Consider the following 20,102-nt stretch of genomic DNA (forward strand, 5'->3'; position numbering starts at 1 on the left):
CATCATCATCATCATCATCATCATCATCATCATCAGCAGCAGCACGAGTAATGCTGTACACTAATCCTTGCATTAAAACCTATGCCGATTCACGAAGGCAGATTACTGACATTCCCTCTCTCCTGCTGAACCATGATCGGTTCATTTCACCCCCCCCCCCCAACTTTTGTCTTCATCATTATCCACTTCAGCAATCAACACACAAAGTTGCTAAACTGTTAAAGGAGCAAACTAAAAAACGGCGGAGGGTGGACAGAGGAATACGAGCGCCCACGCTGAGTTTTCATATACTGCACACGCCTCTCACATCTGCCCTGGGGGCCCTGGTCGACTCTCCTGGCATTCAAACCGCGGCTCAACTCCTGCCTCTACATCTAAATATAGAGCCTCTATTACTGTAGAAAGAATTACACCATGTCCTTCAAAGTCATTAGAAACCATTATCAGAAGCCTTTGTGCTCCTGCGCTCAGAGTGCAGGTGCTGTAATGTGGAGCGACTCTTTCCTGTGGACTGTCTGTAAATCACTGCCTTGTGTTTTCTCTGTAAGAATCCACGCTTTCATATAGTTCATATAGTTTCATAGCTGTTGTTTTTCATTAGCCCAGAATTAGCCTTTTATATTAATAAAAGGAGCCAAGTCAGCTCTACATGTGTTTTTACAGTAGCCCACAATAAACAAACATTAACAACAAATAAACATTTTTGAGTTTTAATGCTAACTGAAGGCTACATCATTTCTCCATCACACTTGGAAAGGAAGAGTGAGGTGAGCTATATTTAGCTGCAACTTCACCAATACATGTTACTAAAACACACGCACACACGCACGCACGCACGCACGCACGCACGCACGCACGCACGCACGCACGCACGCACGCACGCACGCACACACACACACACACACACACACACACACACACACACACACACACACACACACACACACACACCTAAAATACAGTACATGACTCAGTGCGTCGAGTATGTCTCCTTTGACATGACAGACTGACACTGTTTTGACTTTCATAGAAGGCTGATAGAATCTTAACAAGCTGAAAGTCCAAAGACAAGATTATAAATGCTCCAGCGATTCCATTATTGCCACACCCTTTGCGTGTCCTTTCTTACCTGGGCAGGAACCTTAGTTGAGCATTAAAGCTTGCTTGGTCCTGGATGTAGCCGGTCTTTGGCACGATCTCCATGTGTTTCCTCATTTCCGGGCACACCTCAAAGGTCACCTTCAGCGCTGTGGTGGCTCTGACATACAAAGTATACGGTTTCATTAGTGTGATATATCAACTCGTCTGATGCAGTCACCTATGACAAGGGTAACGTCGACATACAGCAGCACCCAGACCATAATGCACAGGGACACTGTAAAATGTTGAGAGGCATTAACGTGAGTTCGTGTAAGGTTAGGGTTAATAAACATAGGCATGTGTGCCACAGATACTACAGAAACGGGCAACAACACATCTAGCTATAAAGCACCATTAGTCAGATCGCCCGAAGATTTTGGATATGGGTTGAGCATGGCCCGATGGTGTCCTTCCTTGATTTTCACAGTTTTTGGAGTAATTTTAATTTTCATTGATTTATCATGCTGCACTTTCGCTGATTTATCATGCTACACCAGGCAGTAGGCAGTGGCTCATCAGCAGCAGCAGCGCTGTCTGGAGCAGGGAGGTGGGAGTGAAGAGGCTGTCCTCACGGTGGGTGAGACATTTTCACACGGTTCACCGCAGAACATGGTGTTATACTGAAACGACGAATACGCAAGCACATATTTATTTAGCATTAGCATGCTACTATTTTGCGGCTAACTTGGCGAACACGTTTGTAAAGGTAACCTAGCGAGGCTACGATTAGCATTAGCGTAACTAGCTGTTTTGTGACTGTCAGCCACGCTAGAATCTCTTTACAAGGCATAGTTGATTTGCGGTGTGCACATAATTCCTATGGGCACTGCACAAGTTTTTGTAAACACCAGTAAAGCTACTTGAGTTGAATTGAATCAGCCGTATTTATTTATTTTAAATCTTGTTTTTTAAGACTTTCGCTACGAACTGAATACAATGTAATGTGACGTAAGACAAGATAAAAAATTATTTCAAGAGTGTGGCTTGGTTGTATTGATGGAGTTAAGACTTAAAATGAACTATAAATATGAGTGGACTGCGAAGTGAAACAGGTCTGATTTTCGATCCATCGCCATGTATGCTATAGGTGAATAAACAAAAAAAGAATAATTAACTTATTTGTGCTTTATATTTACATTATAATATGTATCATGCTTTTGGGTTATTAATTATTGCCATTGACACTAAGTGGTGCGGGTAAGAGTAACAGCACTAAACAGATATTCTGGAGGCTTTGCCTGATGGACATCACAGAGAAAAACTCTAATCCTTTGAGAAGGACAAGAAAAAGACTGTATTTGACTGACACCTACAGAAATTGCCTTATGTGGGGTGACGTACAGTGCGTCGAGTCCTAATAAATGAGGTGACCCATTTTCCAGGAGCTCCAACAGATGGTTGTGCCTGTGGCTACGAGCCTCAGTTATAGCCTCGGATAGTGATATAAATGGTTGTTCACCTTGGGGATTCTCCGACGCGTCCAACCACAGCCCACACTTACACACCTTCATAAAGCAACGACAGCAGAAACACGCTGCAGGTGATGCGCAAATACAGTGATAACATTTTTGTTATGTCTGCTTTCATCCTCAGTGACTCAAAGGTAAGCAATGAATGAGCTGTGGCCAAACAGAGACACACTTTATCTTTCAATTCCCCTTTGAAAATTAAGCGACCTAATTTAAATGAGGTCAAACAGATGGTTGTCTCCCTGAGGCAAGGACTCTCAGGGACACTTGGGGGATATTAAGTGCTTTCTTTATTCTAGCCAAATAATAACCTTCAAATGTTTCTTGGGGGAATATTCATGGATACATAACCGTTTAGGGTAATTTTAATTAACTGGGGCATTTAGCTGATCCTTTTTTAAGTTTGCCCGTAACCGGTTTCTGGAGTGATGTTAAATTATTTACAGCCAAGTTTGTGGCAATCCACAAACACAGTGGTGCTGATTATGTGACCTCAATAGTCATAGATTTACGAAGTTCAGACAAATGCTACCATTTCTGTTATTCATGAGTGAGTATCTAAAATCGATCTGGAAGATTTTATTTGAAATCTCTAATATGATTGCCATTCAATGACCCTATATGGGCCAGTACACTGAATCTTTTTGTTGCACAGCACTTTATAATACTTGAGAAAACAACACGCTTCCACAACTGTGGCAATGGTTTCGTAATGAATTGTCTGTTTCAACACAATAATGCCTTTATAAACAGTGCCGTAAAGAGTCCATAAATAAAGGTTTCCCCAGTTTGGTGTGGAGAAGAATGACAGATTCTGCTATTTTCAGCAAATACATCAAAAAATCAACGACAACAAAGTTCATGGTGTATGGCAGAGGTCGAAATGAACAGAGGGGTCAAACGTTGAGTTGATTTTAACAAAGATCAAACATCGTAAGAACACAACCATTCCAAAAGTCAGTGTCTTTTGTTAGATAGTTCAAACAACTGTTGCACTTTATTGTTGCAACAGTAATGATGACCACCATTACCATATTATGCTCTATCCATACTGTCAGAATCCAGAGGAGCATTTCCGCCTGGACTTTTAGCAACCTGCATCCATACAACACACAACACCTAAAAACTGGAATGGTCATGTTGTATACATGTATACAACATGACCATTCAGGTACACTGGGCATGCACATGCTGGTGTAACCAGGAAGCTGATCTTCTCCTCTTCAGCTGATGTAATTTACTTTCACAAAGTTCTATTGATGAAAAAACAAACAATGGTGAAAAGTTAGGAGACAGGTGGCAACAAGGTGAAACAGAAATTTAAAATTAAAGGTCACATAGAGTGGTCCTGTCGCACATAAATGTTAGTTATGGAGGTCTACTTACATATATTAACTTGTTTTTATGGTCAAAAACCTCCTAGTTTCTGTAAACGAGCCGATAGAAATCCTCTTTTCTGACGGTGTTTTTCTGCTGCGAGATTTCAGAGTGAACTTTCACCCCCAGCAGACAGAGTCTTGTGATTGGCCAGTACTATCCAGCACATCCGTTCTCAGAAGCGCAGCACCCCCCTCTGGAACGGTGGATGCACTGCTCCTCATTATCAAAACATTGTTTTAACAGTGTTTAAAAATAGCTTCGTCACGACTCCCCGCCGCAGTCCCTTTTATGACTTTAAACCGGAGTCAGACCCAGAGTCAGAAGACACTGTTGCTCGTGAAACACCTCCACAACGGACATTATTCTTCTTCTGCGGTTCAATGTACGCAACCGGATGTGCCCGGACTACCGCCTGGAGCAGGACGATCGGTTGTTCAGGAGAACCGCTGCTTACGTAACTATAACGGGATTTTCAGTGATCTCGTTGAGCCCCAAGATTACAATAAAACACAACTTTCTCAGCAATGGCTAAACTGTTTGTTTCAAATCGTCAGGGCTTCATAAACAAGGTAATGACGCAGATACACACCAAAAAAACAGCGTTAATAGGAACTTCCGGTCTAGTTCCGCTTTAAGTGTTAATGAAGCTTCATTCTACAGGTAAGAATCAACTTCATGCTGTTTACTAGCCTCATCAAAGTATTATAGAACGTCACTTTAAGGTGCATGTCTTTAAGGTGAATTAGGAGGCTGACAGAGAGTCAGGTCCTATTGTCCAGCATCAGTGGCTGACCTCTCCATTGTCCTTGTTCCTATAGGGGGCAAATAACTACATTCAGATTTCAAAATAAAGCACTCCCAAACGAGTGGAGGCTGTGGCAGCATATGCAACCTTAAACTGTCCAAACTCTTTACTGAACATCAAACTGTTCAAAAGACATTAATTTAACATTGTGTGAAAGACATGTAAGACAATGAACTTGGCCTTTCCCCTCAGTTTGGTTTAAAGTACCATTTCCACATGCTGGATATTCCACACTATGAGCGCACACCCTATATATTTTAGTCAATTATTCCCAATAAAATTTATCTCTGAAACACGACCATGACATGATTTCCCCTCTAGTTTGAAGAAGCTTACAGAAACATTTATTTGACTGGGAACCGCTGCTGCATGTCACAGCCCCTCACAGCTCCTCGTGTTACTATATCGCTGACAAAATGCCTAAAGATAATTATGAGGGAAAAACTGCAGTAAACTGAGGCTGACTATGACGACAAATAAAAATCCCCTGACATTTAGAGAGCCTAACAGTTTCAGAGAGATCTCGCACATGTCGAGTCCACATGCAGAGCTGAATAAGTGGACTGTGAGTGCCCACAGCTGCAGCAGTGCCTCTGCCCTTTTTAGAGAGGGCTAGGTGGCTGCACTTACTTACTTATACACACGTACACCAAAGTCTTGAGGGATATACCAAGTCTTCACAGCGAGGCTTCTAGGCAAACGCCCACACAATGCAGCACTGTCAGCTCTATACTCGATACAAAATAACCAGCTGGAAGAACAGGGCTCCTTTTGCTAGTCATCTATCTTGCTATAATTCCAAGCCAAATAACAGATGACACAGGTTTGGATTCAGACAAGGTACAGAGGGAATATCAGAAATGCAGTAAACAGAAACTGAGAACAGAAGGCTTTAGGGAGCTGGTCGGTTTTGTTTGTTTGTGGTCTAAATTTGGGCAGGAAATCTTAACTCCCCCAGCAGGTGCCAGTGAAGCAGGGTTTGAAATTAAAAAACAAAATACAAAACGAAACGCCGTTCCAAAAAAAAGTACAACTCTGCCAAGCGAGTTCAGTATATTTCAGTATATTAATCATTGGCTCGCAAGCAAAAGTCAAAGACTGCGCATTTCATAAGCCTCTTAAAAATTATTTCACGTCGCATATGAGGGAAACCACTGGCTCGCAGTCAAAAGGACATATTCAATAATACATTCTCCTAAAAACTGTCACAAACTAAGTGGGATATCATCCGCTCAAAGGAAAAGTGACACGCTGTGTGGTGAAAACAGCAGCTCTCCGATTGTTTCCTCAAAAAACCTGCCAAATTGTGACACTGTTGGAGGAAGAGTGACATATTGCATGGTGTGCTCGTGTCAGCTAAATTTCTTTTCTTTTCACAACTTCAAAGCTGCTGTTCACACTGATGCTGTCATCGTCACATGGTCACGTGTGCTGCTTTGCCGGCGCAGCAGATGGCAGTTTTCAGAGTTACACCACCCCCACACATGTACTTCCTCCACAACATGATGTGACACAATGACTGGTGAGGTGATGGACCACACGCCTGTATATGTTATAGACCTCTGGTGTACTTTTAACCTCCTGTCAATGTATAATCACATAATGTATCACATCCATGATTAAAAAAAAAAAAAAAAGGATTTACTTTTGCTCTGTCGTATGAACCAAAGAGGATTGTGGGGATGTGGGCTTACTGCCTGCTCCCTCACATCATCCTTTGTTTAGGAAGATTTATCAGCTAATACATCTCTATTCTGTTATGGCTGCTTGTTAGTTGAATATCTCAATACACATGGTTCCGAGCATAATAAGCTGGGGATGTTTTTGCAGGCTGAAAACTAAGCTGGCCATGTCAATTTTGAAGGATTTCCATGAGCTGTTTTTCTGTGGAAACGCTTGCTCTGGCAGCGAGTCTGAGTGTTAGGGAGTTTTATTATTTCATTCGGCAGATAAGCCGACATGCTACGTCAGCAGTCCGTGCTTTTCAAACTGTAGTCCTAGGGAGCTAAAGCTCATAATTTTCTGTGTGCTGTGTTTGTGTCTTTTCCATCATTGTTCTACTTAATTTAAATTGTATTGATGATGTTAAAAATAAAACATGTGACATTCTTGCATTAAAACATTCATGTTACATATATATATTTGTTGAGTAGTGTGCATTAGCTAAAATGTTTCCAACAGTCTTTAAATTCACAGAAATCTGTATTTCTATTCAAGGGAGAGACAAGAGACAGAGCAGTTTGAGGTTGGAAATATTTGGCACTATTGGTTAGCCAGTGTGTTTTTTTTTTTTTTTTCAATTTTATTATGTGCATTAGTCACTAATGGATCACAACTCCTCATTGCTTTTTGCTGCATGTTCTGCCACCAAAGCGCTCCCCGTAAAAAAAGCAAAACTGCACATGGGAACCAAATGACAAAAAGACAATAATTCCCATGATCCCATGCTGCTTCCCAACATCCTTAAAAAAGATGTTCTGCATAAAGCTCCAGTGAGAAACTTCTATCGCCCCCTGAGGACAACTGAGTAATTACTAAAATACTGCCAGCGTACTTACCACTTCTCTCTCTCGCCTTCATTCTCAGAGAGAGAGAGAGAAGTGGTGCTATCTGCTGTCGAGGACATTAGATTTTGTTTCTATGGCACTTTGATAAGTTATGCGTGGTACACTACTCGTCCAGACTGAGCAGCATGGTATAGGAACAGCAGCAGCTGTGATTGAACATGCCGACATGCAATCGGGCAGTTGTTAAGGGTGCACTTGATTTGCTTTGTGTTATATTGGTGGAGCATGGATTCTAAATATTGGACAACCACTTCTGCAAAAAAGCATGATGTGTGAGCACGATTAAAATATGATTGTGAAGTCCGACTGAATGCCCATGTTTGTTTTTAGCAGTAGAGTCCACTTCTGAAACTTTTCGTGGGCGCTTCTTGGTGTTTACAGCTGTCTCACTTTACTGCCACTATGTAGCTGTTGTGCTTCCGCCTGGCTTTCATCAATTGTGACATTTAATGTGTCGCTCTGTGCGCAGCATTGGAATGCCGCTGGGTGACATGAAAAGAAAACACTGCTGTGCTGAGAAACATTTAAGAGAGTCATGGGGAGCTGATGGGTTTATGAGAATTATGTGGACTCATTTGACTTTGACTCTGAATGTAGTGGACATTTGTTTACATTTAAAAGCAACACACTTGAGCTTTAAGTGGGTCACACAATCAGAATGATGGTCATCCCTCACTTGTTCCCTCAGACATTTCACTGTGAGCTGTAAAGGTCACATAAATACATCTGTAAATGCCACGGTGTCTGGCTCTGAAACCCACCTGCTTTGGACTGTGATGGTGTCTTGATATAAGCAGTCGAACATACAGATCTTCAGATCAATGTTGGGCTGAATCACCCACACAGGAATGCTGACTGTAATTCCCCTCACATTAACGGGTATCTGATTGAATGATATAAGTAACTTCAGTCAAAAGTAATTTACATAAAATGTGGACAAAACCAGTTAATATTTATGGCTCATTAGGACTTTATTCTCTGAAGTTTCCAAGACTTACTGGTTTACTGGATGGGTGAGAGAACTTGATGAGAAAGTCCAATTTGGCCTCTCCTGGAACAGTTGGAGTGAAAATAACTTCCAGTTTGATGCTTTGAAAAGGTCCAATCTCCCCATCTCGAACCTGCGGGCGTATACATCACACACACCGTTCAAACACCTCATTTTGATTTAATGGCTCAGCACATCTTCAAGACAGAAACTAGGTTAGTCTAAAACCTGGACTGTAAAGTGCAGGGACATTTTGGTGAGGCTGTTTTATTAACAACAAATGAATTATAAAAGCATATAGGAATGAATGGAATTAATAGCAAAAATATAAAAACAAAGAAATCACTGAAAATGATGAATGACAAAATAAGTATATAAAAGGGACCTAAATTAATTCTATGAATGGAAATGTATGGAATCGAACTACAGTAAAAGGCAGTGCAGGATGTTTAAAAGCATCATGTTGATGAGTGCATTAACAAAAAAAAACAAAAGAGAAGAGTAAGTCATCCGTACAGCCAAAGACTCAGTGCTGTGAAATCACGATAGCTTGATGGATAATCTACCATTTAAGCCTTCACCAGCCTTCTTCTATACAATGTGAGATCATCAGTCAAAATGCCAGCATATCAAGCTGCGAGCACACAGGCACACGCAACACACACCCATAACAATGCAGAGAGAGAGGCAATACACCATTAGCCCCCCACTGAAGAGACGCAATGATCCCTGAACAACTCCAGAGCTTCACATGGGCCACATGGCACATGCAGCATCAGAGCTAAGACAGTGACTGGCAGAGTCGTCTACAGATGGAGATAACTGCCTTATCAGACACAGAGAAGGTGTCTCCACTCATTCAGTTACAGGATCGGCTCCATTATAACCAATTAATTTATAGAAAGTTGTGGGTTTGACCCTGTGAGCTGGATGGAGTCTTTCTGTCCAGGAACTACCAACGTCTGCTAGGATCTGCAAAGTGTCCAATTAACCTCTGCACGTTTTTGGACTGTGGGAGGAAACAGGAGTACCTGGAGAAACCCACACGCACACAAAACGAACATGCAAATCCGGGCCTATTTTGTTGTGAGGCAACAGCGCAAGCCACTATGCAGCTTTCTGGCCTCCAGAGTTTATCGCACAAGTGAGGCAATGTTTTCATTCAAAGTGAGTCATTTTGTTTAGTTATAAAGCAAATCATAAATAACCTGGCATCTACAGGAGCTCCTGCTACTATCCAAATGTCATTTATCAATAAATGACATTTATTGTGAAACAAAGTTCTATATTAGCTTTACTAAACTCTGTCTTATCTGAATATTCCCTTTGCATATCATGATATGCAAAGTGCTAAGTACTATGATAATGAACTTACATTTCCTAGACTTATATCACTGGTGTCTTGGTGGCTCTCGTCATCGGTCAACACACGAGCTCCACCAACAGCTTCTGTTCCTGAGAAGCAAAACACAGAATCACAACACAAAGAAATTTGTGTACCTCGGAGGAAAAAGTGTAAACATGTATATGGGGAGAAGAAAATTCATGCTACATGTCTACATGCGTTGTATAAAAATATGACTGAATGGTTGGATGATAAAAACTGTAAAGCAGCTTTGAGTGGTCATCAATACTAGAAAAGTTCTATATACTCAAATCAGGAAAAAATTTAAATAACACACATGCATGTGTCGAATACTGTGAGCCCCAGTAGAAAAACAATACAATTTGGCCAACAACACCATTTCCAAACAGAAGCAGGTGAAAAAAAATGAGAAAAAGCCATTTCTATAGAGTTTTTCCAAAAGCTTGCAGAGCAGAAGCTAAAAACTGAACAGCTTATCAAAGCATCAGAGGAGGGAAGTGCTGAGTGCAGCCATCTGAGGGAACATAAAAGAGAAGAAGCCTCCCTGTCACCAGCTGTGAGTGCAAGGTGAACCATCTGAATGAGTTTGTGTGTGTGTGTGTGTGTTTCACTTAAAGGAACCAAATGTTCTAACAACAATGGAAAGAGGAGGAATTTCTTTTTAATTACTCATCCTGTTTTTCAGTATGATTTTAGGCAAGGATGTTAGTTAAGACTCAGGGTCTCAAATTCAAATGACCTAGGGGCCACATGAACTTCAAGTGTGGTCAGGAGGTCAAAAAGGCCAACTGAGATGGAAGAAAACAACTGTTCTGTATATGTCTGTAAACATAGCTTTCCACAAAGTAGGGGTGGGTGATATAAACTCAATATTATAACAAGATATTCCATCATGATATTGCATTCATTTCTTTTTTGATCACTTTCATGTGGAATGATGTAGAATTCACAATAAAAAAAACTAATTTATGATGCAAAGTGAATCTATAAACACCAAGAACACAAACATTAAATCAATTAGGAGGACTGCCAGTGGCCCGCGATACCTCTGCTCTAGAATGTATAAGAATAACATGTGATGCTAGTGCTTTTGTGACCCACTCCAAATTGCTGCAATGGACATGTTGATGTTAGCTCGACATACTGTTTTCCTTGTTCACAATATTAGTATTAAATCTAAACAGGAACAGGTGGTGCGGACGTAATTAACTACACTAAAAATCTGATATGGTACATTTATGGAATCACCACATATGTAGGAATTGATCACGATGTAACCAAACCCGAAATCTTATGTCAATCCATCCAAAATAGCCAATATCAGCACCAGACAGGTTCATAAGGAGCAAAAAAGTGGAAGTACAAGTTCAGGTTTCAGTCCATGCCAAACTTTGGTTTGGGGTATAAACTGGTGTAAATAGACTTTATTGAGCATGTGTGGATATGTACTGAAAAATACCATCACTTGATTTCTCATGCTGTGTTGCCTCAGCCGGCCCCTGACGCTCTGGCTGGATTTCTCCAGTGTCCGTGGATGTGGAGGTCTTCTGACTGTCAGATGTTGTGCTTTCACCATTTGTCTCCTGTCAGCCAACAGCACATGCATATTATTTATATCTCAGACGTCAAAGAAGATGAAAATGTTTTTTTTTTTCAACCTGCATGATTTGCATAAATACTAGAAATTGGCCCATTAAAGAAACTCTGAGGCGTTAGATCAACAGTCTGACCTGGCATGTGAGAGCAGAGTCTGGAAATGGGGCCTGGACATGGTGAGTTTCTGGAACGAGACGTGTGGACGTGTCCAGGCTGAAGAGGGTGCCCAGTGCACCCTTATTCATCAAGGTGATAGTCCGTGAAATAGTCTGGCCCACCACGTGTGAACCAAAGTCAAGTAACTGCCCGTCAACCTCCAGCTACAGAAATAATATATTTTCATGGAGCAACATATATACACACACATATATATATATATATATATATATATATACACACACATATATAGAGAGACATGTATATGTGTGTGTAAACATAGCTTTCCACAAATGTAACATACAGTATGAAAATTTATTTAAAAATGTTGTTCCTACATTATTAGCTATGAGAAAATAGCTTTGGCTGTTGCACAATACTCACTTCACATTTCTTTGTGGTGCATCTGACAGGCACAGAGAAGGAACCCGCTGCAGATGTAAACAGGATGTGTCCATCCATGTCCTCGTTAATCTGCAGAGATCAGATAATGGACAGGAAAAGAAAAGATGTGCGACGACTTGTTGCAGTTGTCGCACAAATCTAATGCTCCCGTGTTTCCTACTGAGTTTATTTTTCCCCAAAGACACACAGACTGAAAGATCGACAACATGATTAAGTGCTCAAAGGGCATCAACACCACACAAAAAATATAGATTTGAGCCAGATTCTCTTAACTGTAACATGCAGAGGAGAGGTGTAACGAGTGGCAGTGCAACTAACCATAGGTTGAAAAACTGCCTGCAGGTCACAGGACATCCCAGCAGATAAAAAACCTGGAGACTCAAAGCTGAAACACAAAAAACACAGTTAATAATTTGACAATTTGACATCCTACTGATTAAGCTGAGGATTAAACAAATTAGCTAACACTGTTTTGAAATACTGTACTTTATTTGACCTGACAATTAAAATAACTTTATTTTCAAGACTTCATGTGCACAACAATAACCTATAAATATAAAATAAAGAGAGAGCACTGCAGTGTGGAACAGAGTGATCTGGTATTATTTCACAGCCTAGTCTTAATATATCGCACTGCATGTTCCATACCACAAACAGAAAGTTTATTTCCAGACCAGAAAAGAAACATGAGGCTTGTGAGCTTCGGTTCAAAGCAACATGTGCATCTTAGAGCACATGTTTATGCAATAAGTGAAGTTGCCCGGAGGAGCTTAATAAGTTGCTGCAGTTCCAGAGACACAGGAACGAGGTCAATAAACACAAACATGGCAAGCAGCCAGCCAGAGAAAACAAGGATTTGTGAAATTGAATACATAAACAAAAACGATGCAGCCCATGCAGCAACACGAGCGATAAAGAAGCATACACATTTATGGAATACAGCCTCAGTGTCTTAAGATGTTATATTATCCCTAAAGTTAAATTCTGAATCAAAAAAGTTAATTAATTCCTTATTTATTAACATTGGCAAAATAAAAAAATGGTGCAATGGTGCATCTGCACATCAATCATAAATGGGATGCAATTCTGTATATTTAGAAAAGACAAAGCTTTTGACAAAACAACTCTACACAATATTAGGCTTAGGAATACAAGACATCAAACAAAAAAGCAATTAGAAATCTGAGTAAAATGTTATCAGTGTTCTGTCAGTGTTTGGTCTGCAGGCTACCTGGATCCAAGATCCAGATCACCACAGTGACGTGGAAGTGTCAAAAACCAGTCAGACTTGGTCAGATACATCATTTAAGTCATATTTTACTTTTATAAGAATTTCTTTTTCAGTCCTGGCTGATATCTGTCCTCATCGGAACCATCGTCTTTCCTAGTTACAAAACAGGTGGTCTGAAAAGACGTGAAGAAAAATAGAGCAGTTCACTTGGGATTAAACGCTGAGTGAGCCAGTGTTTGGAACAGCGTGCTACAGCCCTCCATAAAAAAGCTGCAAATGAGGCCACATTGTAGAGCAAATCCATCGCAGTGATGACGTTCAGACCATAGCTGTACAGTACCACTAAGTGTGCCATGTATTCTATAATACATTTCAGTCGTTCCTGCATTGGCGTCGCCTGAAGTAAATCAACAAGCATTCTGACTCTGTTACTGAGCTAAATCCCCCTCACAATCTACAGTGAAGAATCAAACTTTGACCATGGAATGTTAAATGTGTAACAACACTGTTTAACCTTGTAGCAGATCAATATCCTAATACATTTCAGTATGACTTAAAAAATGAAAAGATGGATGGATGGATCTTTGTCCAAATTAGTTAAAACAATGCTGATTAAGATGTGCATTTCTCAGTACAGCTGTAAACAGTCTGGAATATGACAAGGAAAAGATTCAGAAGTGAATTCGACTGCTCCATAATCCCAGTTGTTCAGCAATATAATCGGGATTAACACTTCTGGGTCCTGCACTGTAACTGTATACACACAAATGCTCCCTCAGTTAGGTCTGATAGTATTGCTTGACAGAGCCCATTTGCAGATATACAGTAAATAATGTGACACTGTTTCTGTTCATGCAGACTCAACTGAGGCAGAATGCTAACAACAACGAAAATCGCCCATATTTACGTACTGCAGCTTTAAATGTTCCACTTTAGAACGATGTTTAAAGGTGCCATGTGTAAGAATGTGGCCAAAAACGGTTACTACATTCAAATTCAAAATACCAAGGTCTTTTAGGTTTCGTTTTCTGACGTAACTGGCAAGCTCGGCAGCTGAGACTCTACTGACTGCAATGATTGGTAGACGGCGCCATATGCCAAAACACGATTTCAAAACATAAACATGATTTGCAGTCTGCAAAATATTTTTTTTAATGCAAATATTTTGGCTGTACTGTTGTTGGTGAGTTCAGTTTGTTATATGAACATTATTCCTGAGTCTCTGTGACATATTAGGAGGATTTTATGGCCAGTTGCTTTAGATTTATTACATAATTCACCTTTAAATGTATATTTTGTAAAATTAATTTATTGGTGAAGTTGTATGTTGCAGCTGAACATCCCTCACCTCACCCTTCCCTTCCAAGAAGTGTTGGAGAATCATGCAGGCTTCAGCATCTTGTCCTGGGTGCCACCATTTCTATCTACTACAGTCTCAGGCTGTACCATGTCAGAAACACACAGTCCACAGAGGGGTGTATTCCTCTCAGCAAATCCTTTTCCAATACATGTGAGGAAGTGATACTAACTGCCAAAGTTCAGTTTCTGTATGGCTTTACACCAAGTCTGGCAAGCATGCACTGTTGTGTTTTTTGTCCCAGTAGTGAAAAGACACAGCAGAGCCCATTCTGGCACAGATGCACCTACGCTGGGAGGGGTAGAGGGATGTGGGGAACCATTTTTAGAAACTCAGGGGGCGTACAGGGAAGCATGGGTTGGTGAGAAAAAGCCCAGTGTGTTCCTTTTTCCATATTTCTCTCTCCTGCTGTGTTGATGTTTAATGTTTTTCACTGGGTGTGCCATGGAGGCTTTAGAGTTGTCACGACTGATCTCAATATTGTAGGTTTTTAAACGTGTGAATAAGCAGCAGGTTTTACACCCAGAAGATGAAAAGAACAACGTGTGGAAGTTATAGTGGCAGAAACAGGATGCACATGATTCAGTTCAGTTTTCCCCCTCACTCAGATAAATACATTATCTCAATGAAAGAGAAGCAAAAGATCTGCTCATATAGAGCTCTCAGAGGATTTAATGTCCTTTGAATGGGAGGTGTGTGGATCCCTTCCTTCTCTTTTACTGTGCTGAAGGTTTAGGTCCAGCAACCTTCTGGGTGTTTTCATTGGATGTTTGTGGCATTTTTCTGTTTTTCACCTACAAACATATTTCAAAAAAACATTAACTGGTGTAAATAATCAGTAAGATATAGAAATATTTGAGATATATGACAACATTCAAATTGTACTGCAGTTATCAACAACACAGGATAATGACACACTGAATTGTGCCGAAATTTAGGAAGTAACAAAAAATTACTTTTTCCTTTCAAATGCGGGATTACAAAATAGACTTTAATCTAGTCAGAAAACCATGTCAGCTTCATCAGTTACATAATCTGCAATGACTGTTGTGTCTTAAGTTTGTTAACAAAAAAGTTGGCGTTCATTGCTGCATAACTGAGGGTACAACCAGACCGAGACATGTCACGGGGAAAAACACTAATTCATGGCATAGGTATAACACTGCGTAAGCAAAAAAGGGCGCAAGAGGGCTGAAGCTGCACGAAGGACAGAGATAGTGATTGGGGAGGTTGGGACTAAGTTACAATTCTCAAAAGCCTGGCATTGCAAGGAATCATTATTACCAAATTTAAGTAATGTTAGAAACATATTTATGGGATTTATGGGAGGATAAGATACGTCCTCCCATAGAAACTTCCTGTTATAGATGTCTAACAGAATGATTGATAGTATCATGATCACCATTAATTATTGACCACATTGTAAATATCCTGTCCTCCAGTGAAAAAATAAGTGCAATGAAAAGAGATGCAGCAAAAGTTATTCTAACAAATGGTAAAACATTTAAAAAATAAAAGGTAAAAATTTAGTAATAATACTTGCTGTTATTATCTACATACATTTGGTCATTATCTGCATAAATTTAGGTTAAAATTATATTGACTGTTGCTTTTTCAGCGACATGAATCAGAGAGCGTGAATGGGTGTAATGCGCATTATTCCGTATGAGTACATTCATCAATTTGGTGAGATGTGTGTTTACTTCAACTTAATAGCTATAGAAAGTGATATGTTGTGACAAGTGGTCAAGCACGAAGGCTCAAGACCAGTCTCGGTTGCTTTAAACTTGCCCTGCTTGAGGGACCGTTCACTCAGTTAGGCGGAAAAAAACAAATCAGATGAAGTAACCACATCAAGTCATGGGGAAGCTAATGAGGAGGTGATACGCAGTGAGTGACCAGGAGAAGAGTACATCTCTCCTCGGCCTGTAGGCTGTGAGCAGGCTGAGTGTGAGGAGATGGCAGAGACACAGAGTGACTCACAGAGCTGAGTCTCACAAGAGAAGCTGTGAGCGTGGTGAGCTAAGCTGGCGTCCATATGTGGGAGGACAGGCTTTGCTTTTCACGTCCACTCCATCATCTTTCAAAAATGACAATAAGAGCTTGTATTGGAATCCTAAGTGGTGATCCATACGCATATGTTTCCATGGGATAATTGAAGCAGTTCAACATACAGAGAGGACAGAAGGTGTAATGCAACAAATGTGGATGCCAACTGCTGTAAAACAACAATAAAAAACTAACATGAAGTAAAACAATGAGCGAGAACTCACATTTTAATACCTTGGCTAAATTATAGATCAGTGATTCTCTCTTTTTATACCATGTACCACCTTTTATATGTATATACATATATATGTGTGTATATATACGTGTATATTTATATATACAATGTATATATATATATATATATATTTATACTATGTATCTATATATATATATATTTATACTATGTATATATATATATATATATATATATATATATATATATATATATACACACACACAAATATACACACACATATATATTATACTAATTCCTCAGCTCCACTCTGATTACATATCCTGGTATATACAGTAGTGTATATTTTCATCAGTATTTCTGATTTTACTACAAGTACTACCACGTACTACTTGTGGTGCACAAGCTTACCACAGTTTGAGAACCATGGTTTTATGCCGCTTTTCCACTACATGGTCACGCCACACAACTACATGGTTTGGTTACAATATAGCTCCTCCTCAACGTGTCATCATGGCACGGCTGCATGAAACTGCCGTGACTTCGTTTTACACACGCACAAACGAGTGTGGCGAGTGATCTGTAAAGCAGTTGTTTTCAGTGTAACTGAATCATTAGAATCAGTTAATTAAAAAGATTTGTTCAGTACTTCCTGCCTGACTCCATCTGACAGAGTCACTGAACTGAAGGAGAGCGGCAGGGGTTGTGATGCGACATTTCCTTTGCTATATGTTGGAGATTAACCCAAGTTTTGAGTATTTTAAGTCTTTTAAATTGATCTACAGTTCGGCATTGTCTGGTTTGATTCTTGTGTCAGATGTCGTACTCATGCCTCTTCCAGTGACGACACTCTCTGATCAATCAGTCGACGGCAGACTGACTACGTCACGCATAGTATCGTCTCAGCTCGCTTGGAAACTCGTAAGAGCAGGTACTAAAAAAGTAACAAGTACTATCGCTAATGGAAAATCGAAAAACCGTGCATGTGTCTCAATTTCAGGTTGGCTTTGCACTATACCAAGCTGCTCTAACATAATATTTAAGAATATTTCTCAACTCTGATAAAGTAAAAACCTTACTTGATAGAGACAAAATCCGTCAGCCTTGTACACATTCCCAGAAGCTTGCAGTGGTTCGTTGTGTAGCCAACATTTGTCAGAACAATTTTCTTCTTATACGTTTGCCCCACTTCAAAGTCCTAAAATGAACCATTTAAAATACAGAAAATCATTAAACGTCTGCGGTAAATAATAAAAACTCCACAGTCAACTATCATATAAATGGAGAATTATACACTTAATTCAATTAAATTCCAATTCCTGCGAGTCAGACGTGACGTGCTTGATGCGATACCTTGAAGAGGATGACCTCTGGTTTACTGGTGAATGGAGCCGTTTTCAAATCTTTTCCATGAACTTTCTTAGCAGGTAAACCAAGTTTTCCACACACCAGTGCAGGTTCTTCCACCTCCACTTCTGTTTGCACCACTCTAGTCTTCTCATTCTGGAGCATCTGTAAACACACAGTGTAGGGACAGCGACACACATTATAATAAATCTGTGCAACTTCAGGAACAAAGCAGGTAAAAAAAAAAAAAGTAACTCAGACTTAACCCCATTACCAATAACTCCACATAGAACACACAGGAAAAATGAAAAGGCGGTTTCACCCATTTTTTCACTTGGTCAAGTGAAGAATAGCTTGACATCATTATGATGTTGCTGAGTTTGTTTTATTAACATGCTAATACAGAGTTGGATTGTTTTTTATTTTATTTTTCAGCGCTTTGGCTCATAAAACTTGACAGAAACACAGCGTAGGTCTTAGGTTATTTTCTTCGAAGGAAGTGACTTTGACGTCAAATTCTTGTCAGTTATATTTATTTATTTCAATCCCAACTTCCTCTGTTGTTGCGGGAATGAGACACGCCTCTCAGATCCACAGTCTGATGATCGAATAACACATTTATCTCTGGAAATTAAAAAAATCTATATCTTTTATGGGTGAAGTGGCCCTTTAAATATACTAATGAGGTTATGGTGTGTAATATTCTGATGTAAAAAAAAATCACTTAAGTTTGCTCTAAAGTGTCCTTGTTTTACTTTACATTTTTATAGTTTATTCTCTGTTATGTTGTTTCTATTATTGTAATGCAATTGAAATAATCCTCTTAGCACTGCATGGAGATGTGCATGCTAGGAGTAGAGCGATCACTTCCACTTGACTGTGAAAGCACACTCACTCGCTCGCTCTGAGGCCTCAAAGGCCACCAGCACAATAAGAAGTGATGCCTGTCGTCCCATATTTCAAGTGTTTATGGGGTTGCTGGAAGAGACAGGAAGTAAATTTACCTACATGACAGTGAACTAAAAAACAAACTGAAAAAACAACCCTTTAACTGTGGCATTTTGATTAGAGGGTGTATTAATATTGTGTATTATTGTGTATTATATTAAAGAATTGTCAGTTGTATTATGGATATGGATTTTTTAAGAACTTGGAAGTAGGGAATATTGGCATGTTTTCTTGATAAAAGACAACGGATTGAATTTAATTAACTGATTGTTTCACTACTTATCAGTTGCAATTGTAATTGTAATTTTTAATCTTAACACAGGTTTACATAAAAACTACACTTTGTAAAAGCCCCAGTACTTAGATCTCATGACTGTGGATGTATTGTTAAAGTCTTGCACTGCCTCAGTGACAGAACGTCACAATTTCAACTCGCCTGCCCTAGATGCATGTGGCTCCACCAAATATTCAAACTCTCGTGCATGAGCATTCTTCCTCATCTGCTTCCAGTGTGCAATCTTTGCATTCTCTGTTTATAGGAATGCATTAACAAGATGGATGTTCAGCTACTGGGAGCTGAAATTGTGTTTTGTCGACTCTGTCCCCACGTAACCTCACTCCCCCCAACTTTAAACCACCCTGATTATATTAACATAAAAACGAAAAACCAGTTAGCTTAGCTTTGCTGTTTACATCAGAACTGCTAAAATATGAACTTTCAGTGGGATAATTTATTCATCTCTCTTTGGTAGGAAACACATGCTCAAAAAAATGCAATAAGTACAGCCACAGAAAAGTGAAATGTCAGCTGTGAATAGGAGATGATTTATGGGTGTTTAATTTTAGCAGCTTGCAGGGATTTGCTTGTGGTTGTTATTGTAGCGCACCTTGTAGTTCTGGTCCCACAGCCCAGAGAATTCAGGCTCAGCCAAGCTGTCAGCGAGCCTCTGGTGGTCCACTTCCTGTAGTGTGGTATCCTCCGACTCCTCATCGTTAGAGGAAGCTGATGATGAGCTGCTGGTGTCACTGAACTGTCTTGACTGCTGTACAGAGGAAATTTGGGTAATACTTGTTCAGAATGCACTCAGGCTCTATATTCTGTCAC

The 20,102-nt window shown here is 39.9% G+C and overlaps 1 protein-coding gene across 1 annotated transcript in view; it reads right to left on the reverse strand.

Moving 5' to 3' along the window:
- The window catches only part of cfap74 (cilia and flagella associated protein 74), a gene marked incomplete at both ends in the record, with an annotated part of 47,141 nt that overhangs the window by 19,676 nt on the left and 7,363 nt on the right, over positions 1-20,102 (reverse strand). The window contains 11 exons of the mRNA XM_083895423.1: positions 1,130-1,258; positions 8,123-8,244; positions 8,360-8,482; positions 9,725-9,804; positions 11,175-11,298; positions 11,446-11,631; positions 11,852-11,941; positions 12,191-12,257; positions 17,782-17,900; positions 18,056-18,214; positions 19,885-20,040. Coding sequence (XP_083751549.1) covers positions 1,130-1,258; positions 8,123-8,244; positions 8,360-8,482; positions 9,725-9,804; positions 11,175-11,298; positions 11,446-11,631; positions 11,852-11,941; positions 12,191-12,257; positions 17,782-17,900; positions 18,056-18,214; positions 19,885-20,040 — 1,355 coding nt within the window. The remainder of the gene's footprint in view (positions 1-1,129; positions 1,259-8,122; positions 8,245-8,359; positions 8,483-9,724; positions 9,805-11,174; positions 11,299-11,445; positions 11,632-11,851; positions 11,942-12,190; positions 12,258-17,781; positions 17,901-18,055; positions 18,215-19,884; positions 20,041-20,102) is intronic.

The sequence above is a fragment of the Microchirus variegatus genome (genome assembly GCF_963457635.1).
Source record: "Microchirus variegatus genome assembly, chromosome: 9".
NCBI classification, from domain to species: Eukaryota; Metazoa; Chordata; class Actinopteri; order Pleuronectiformes; family Soleidae; genus Microchirus; species Microchirus variegatus.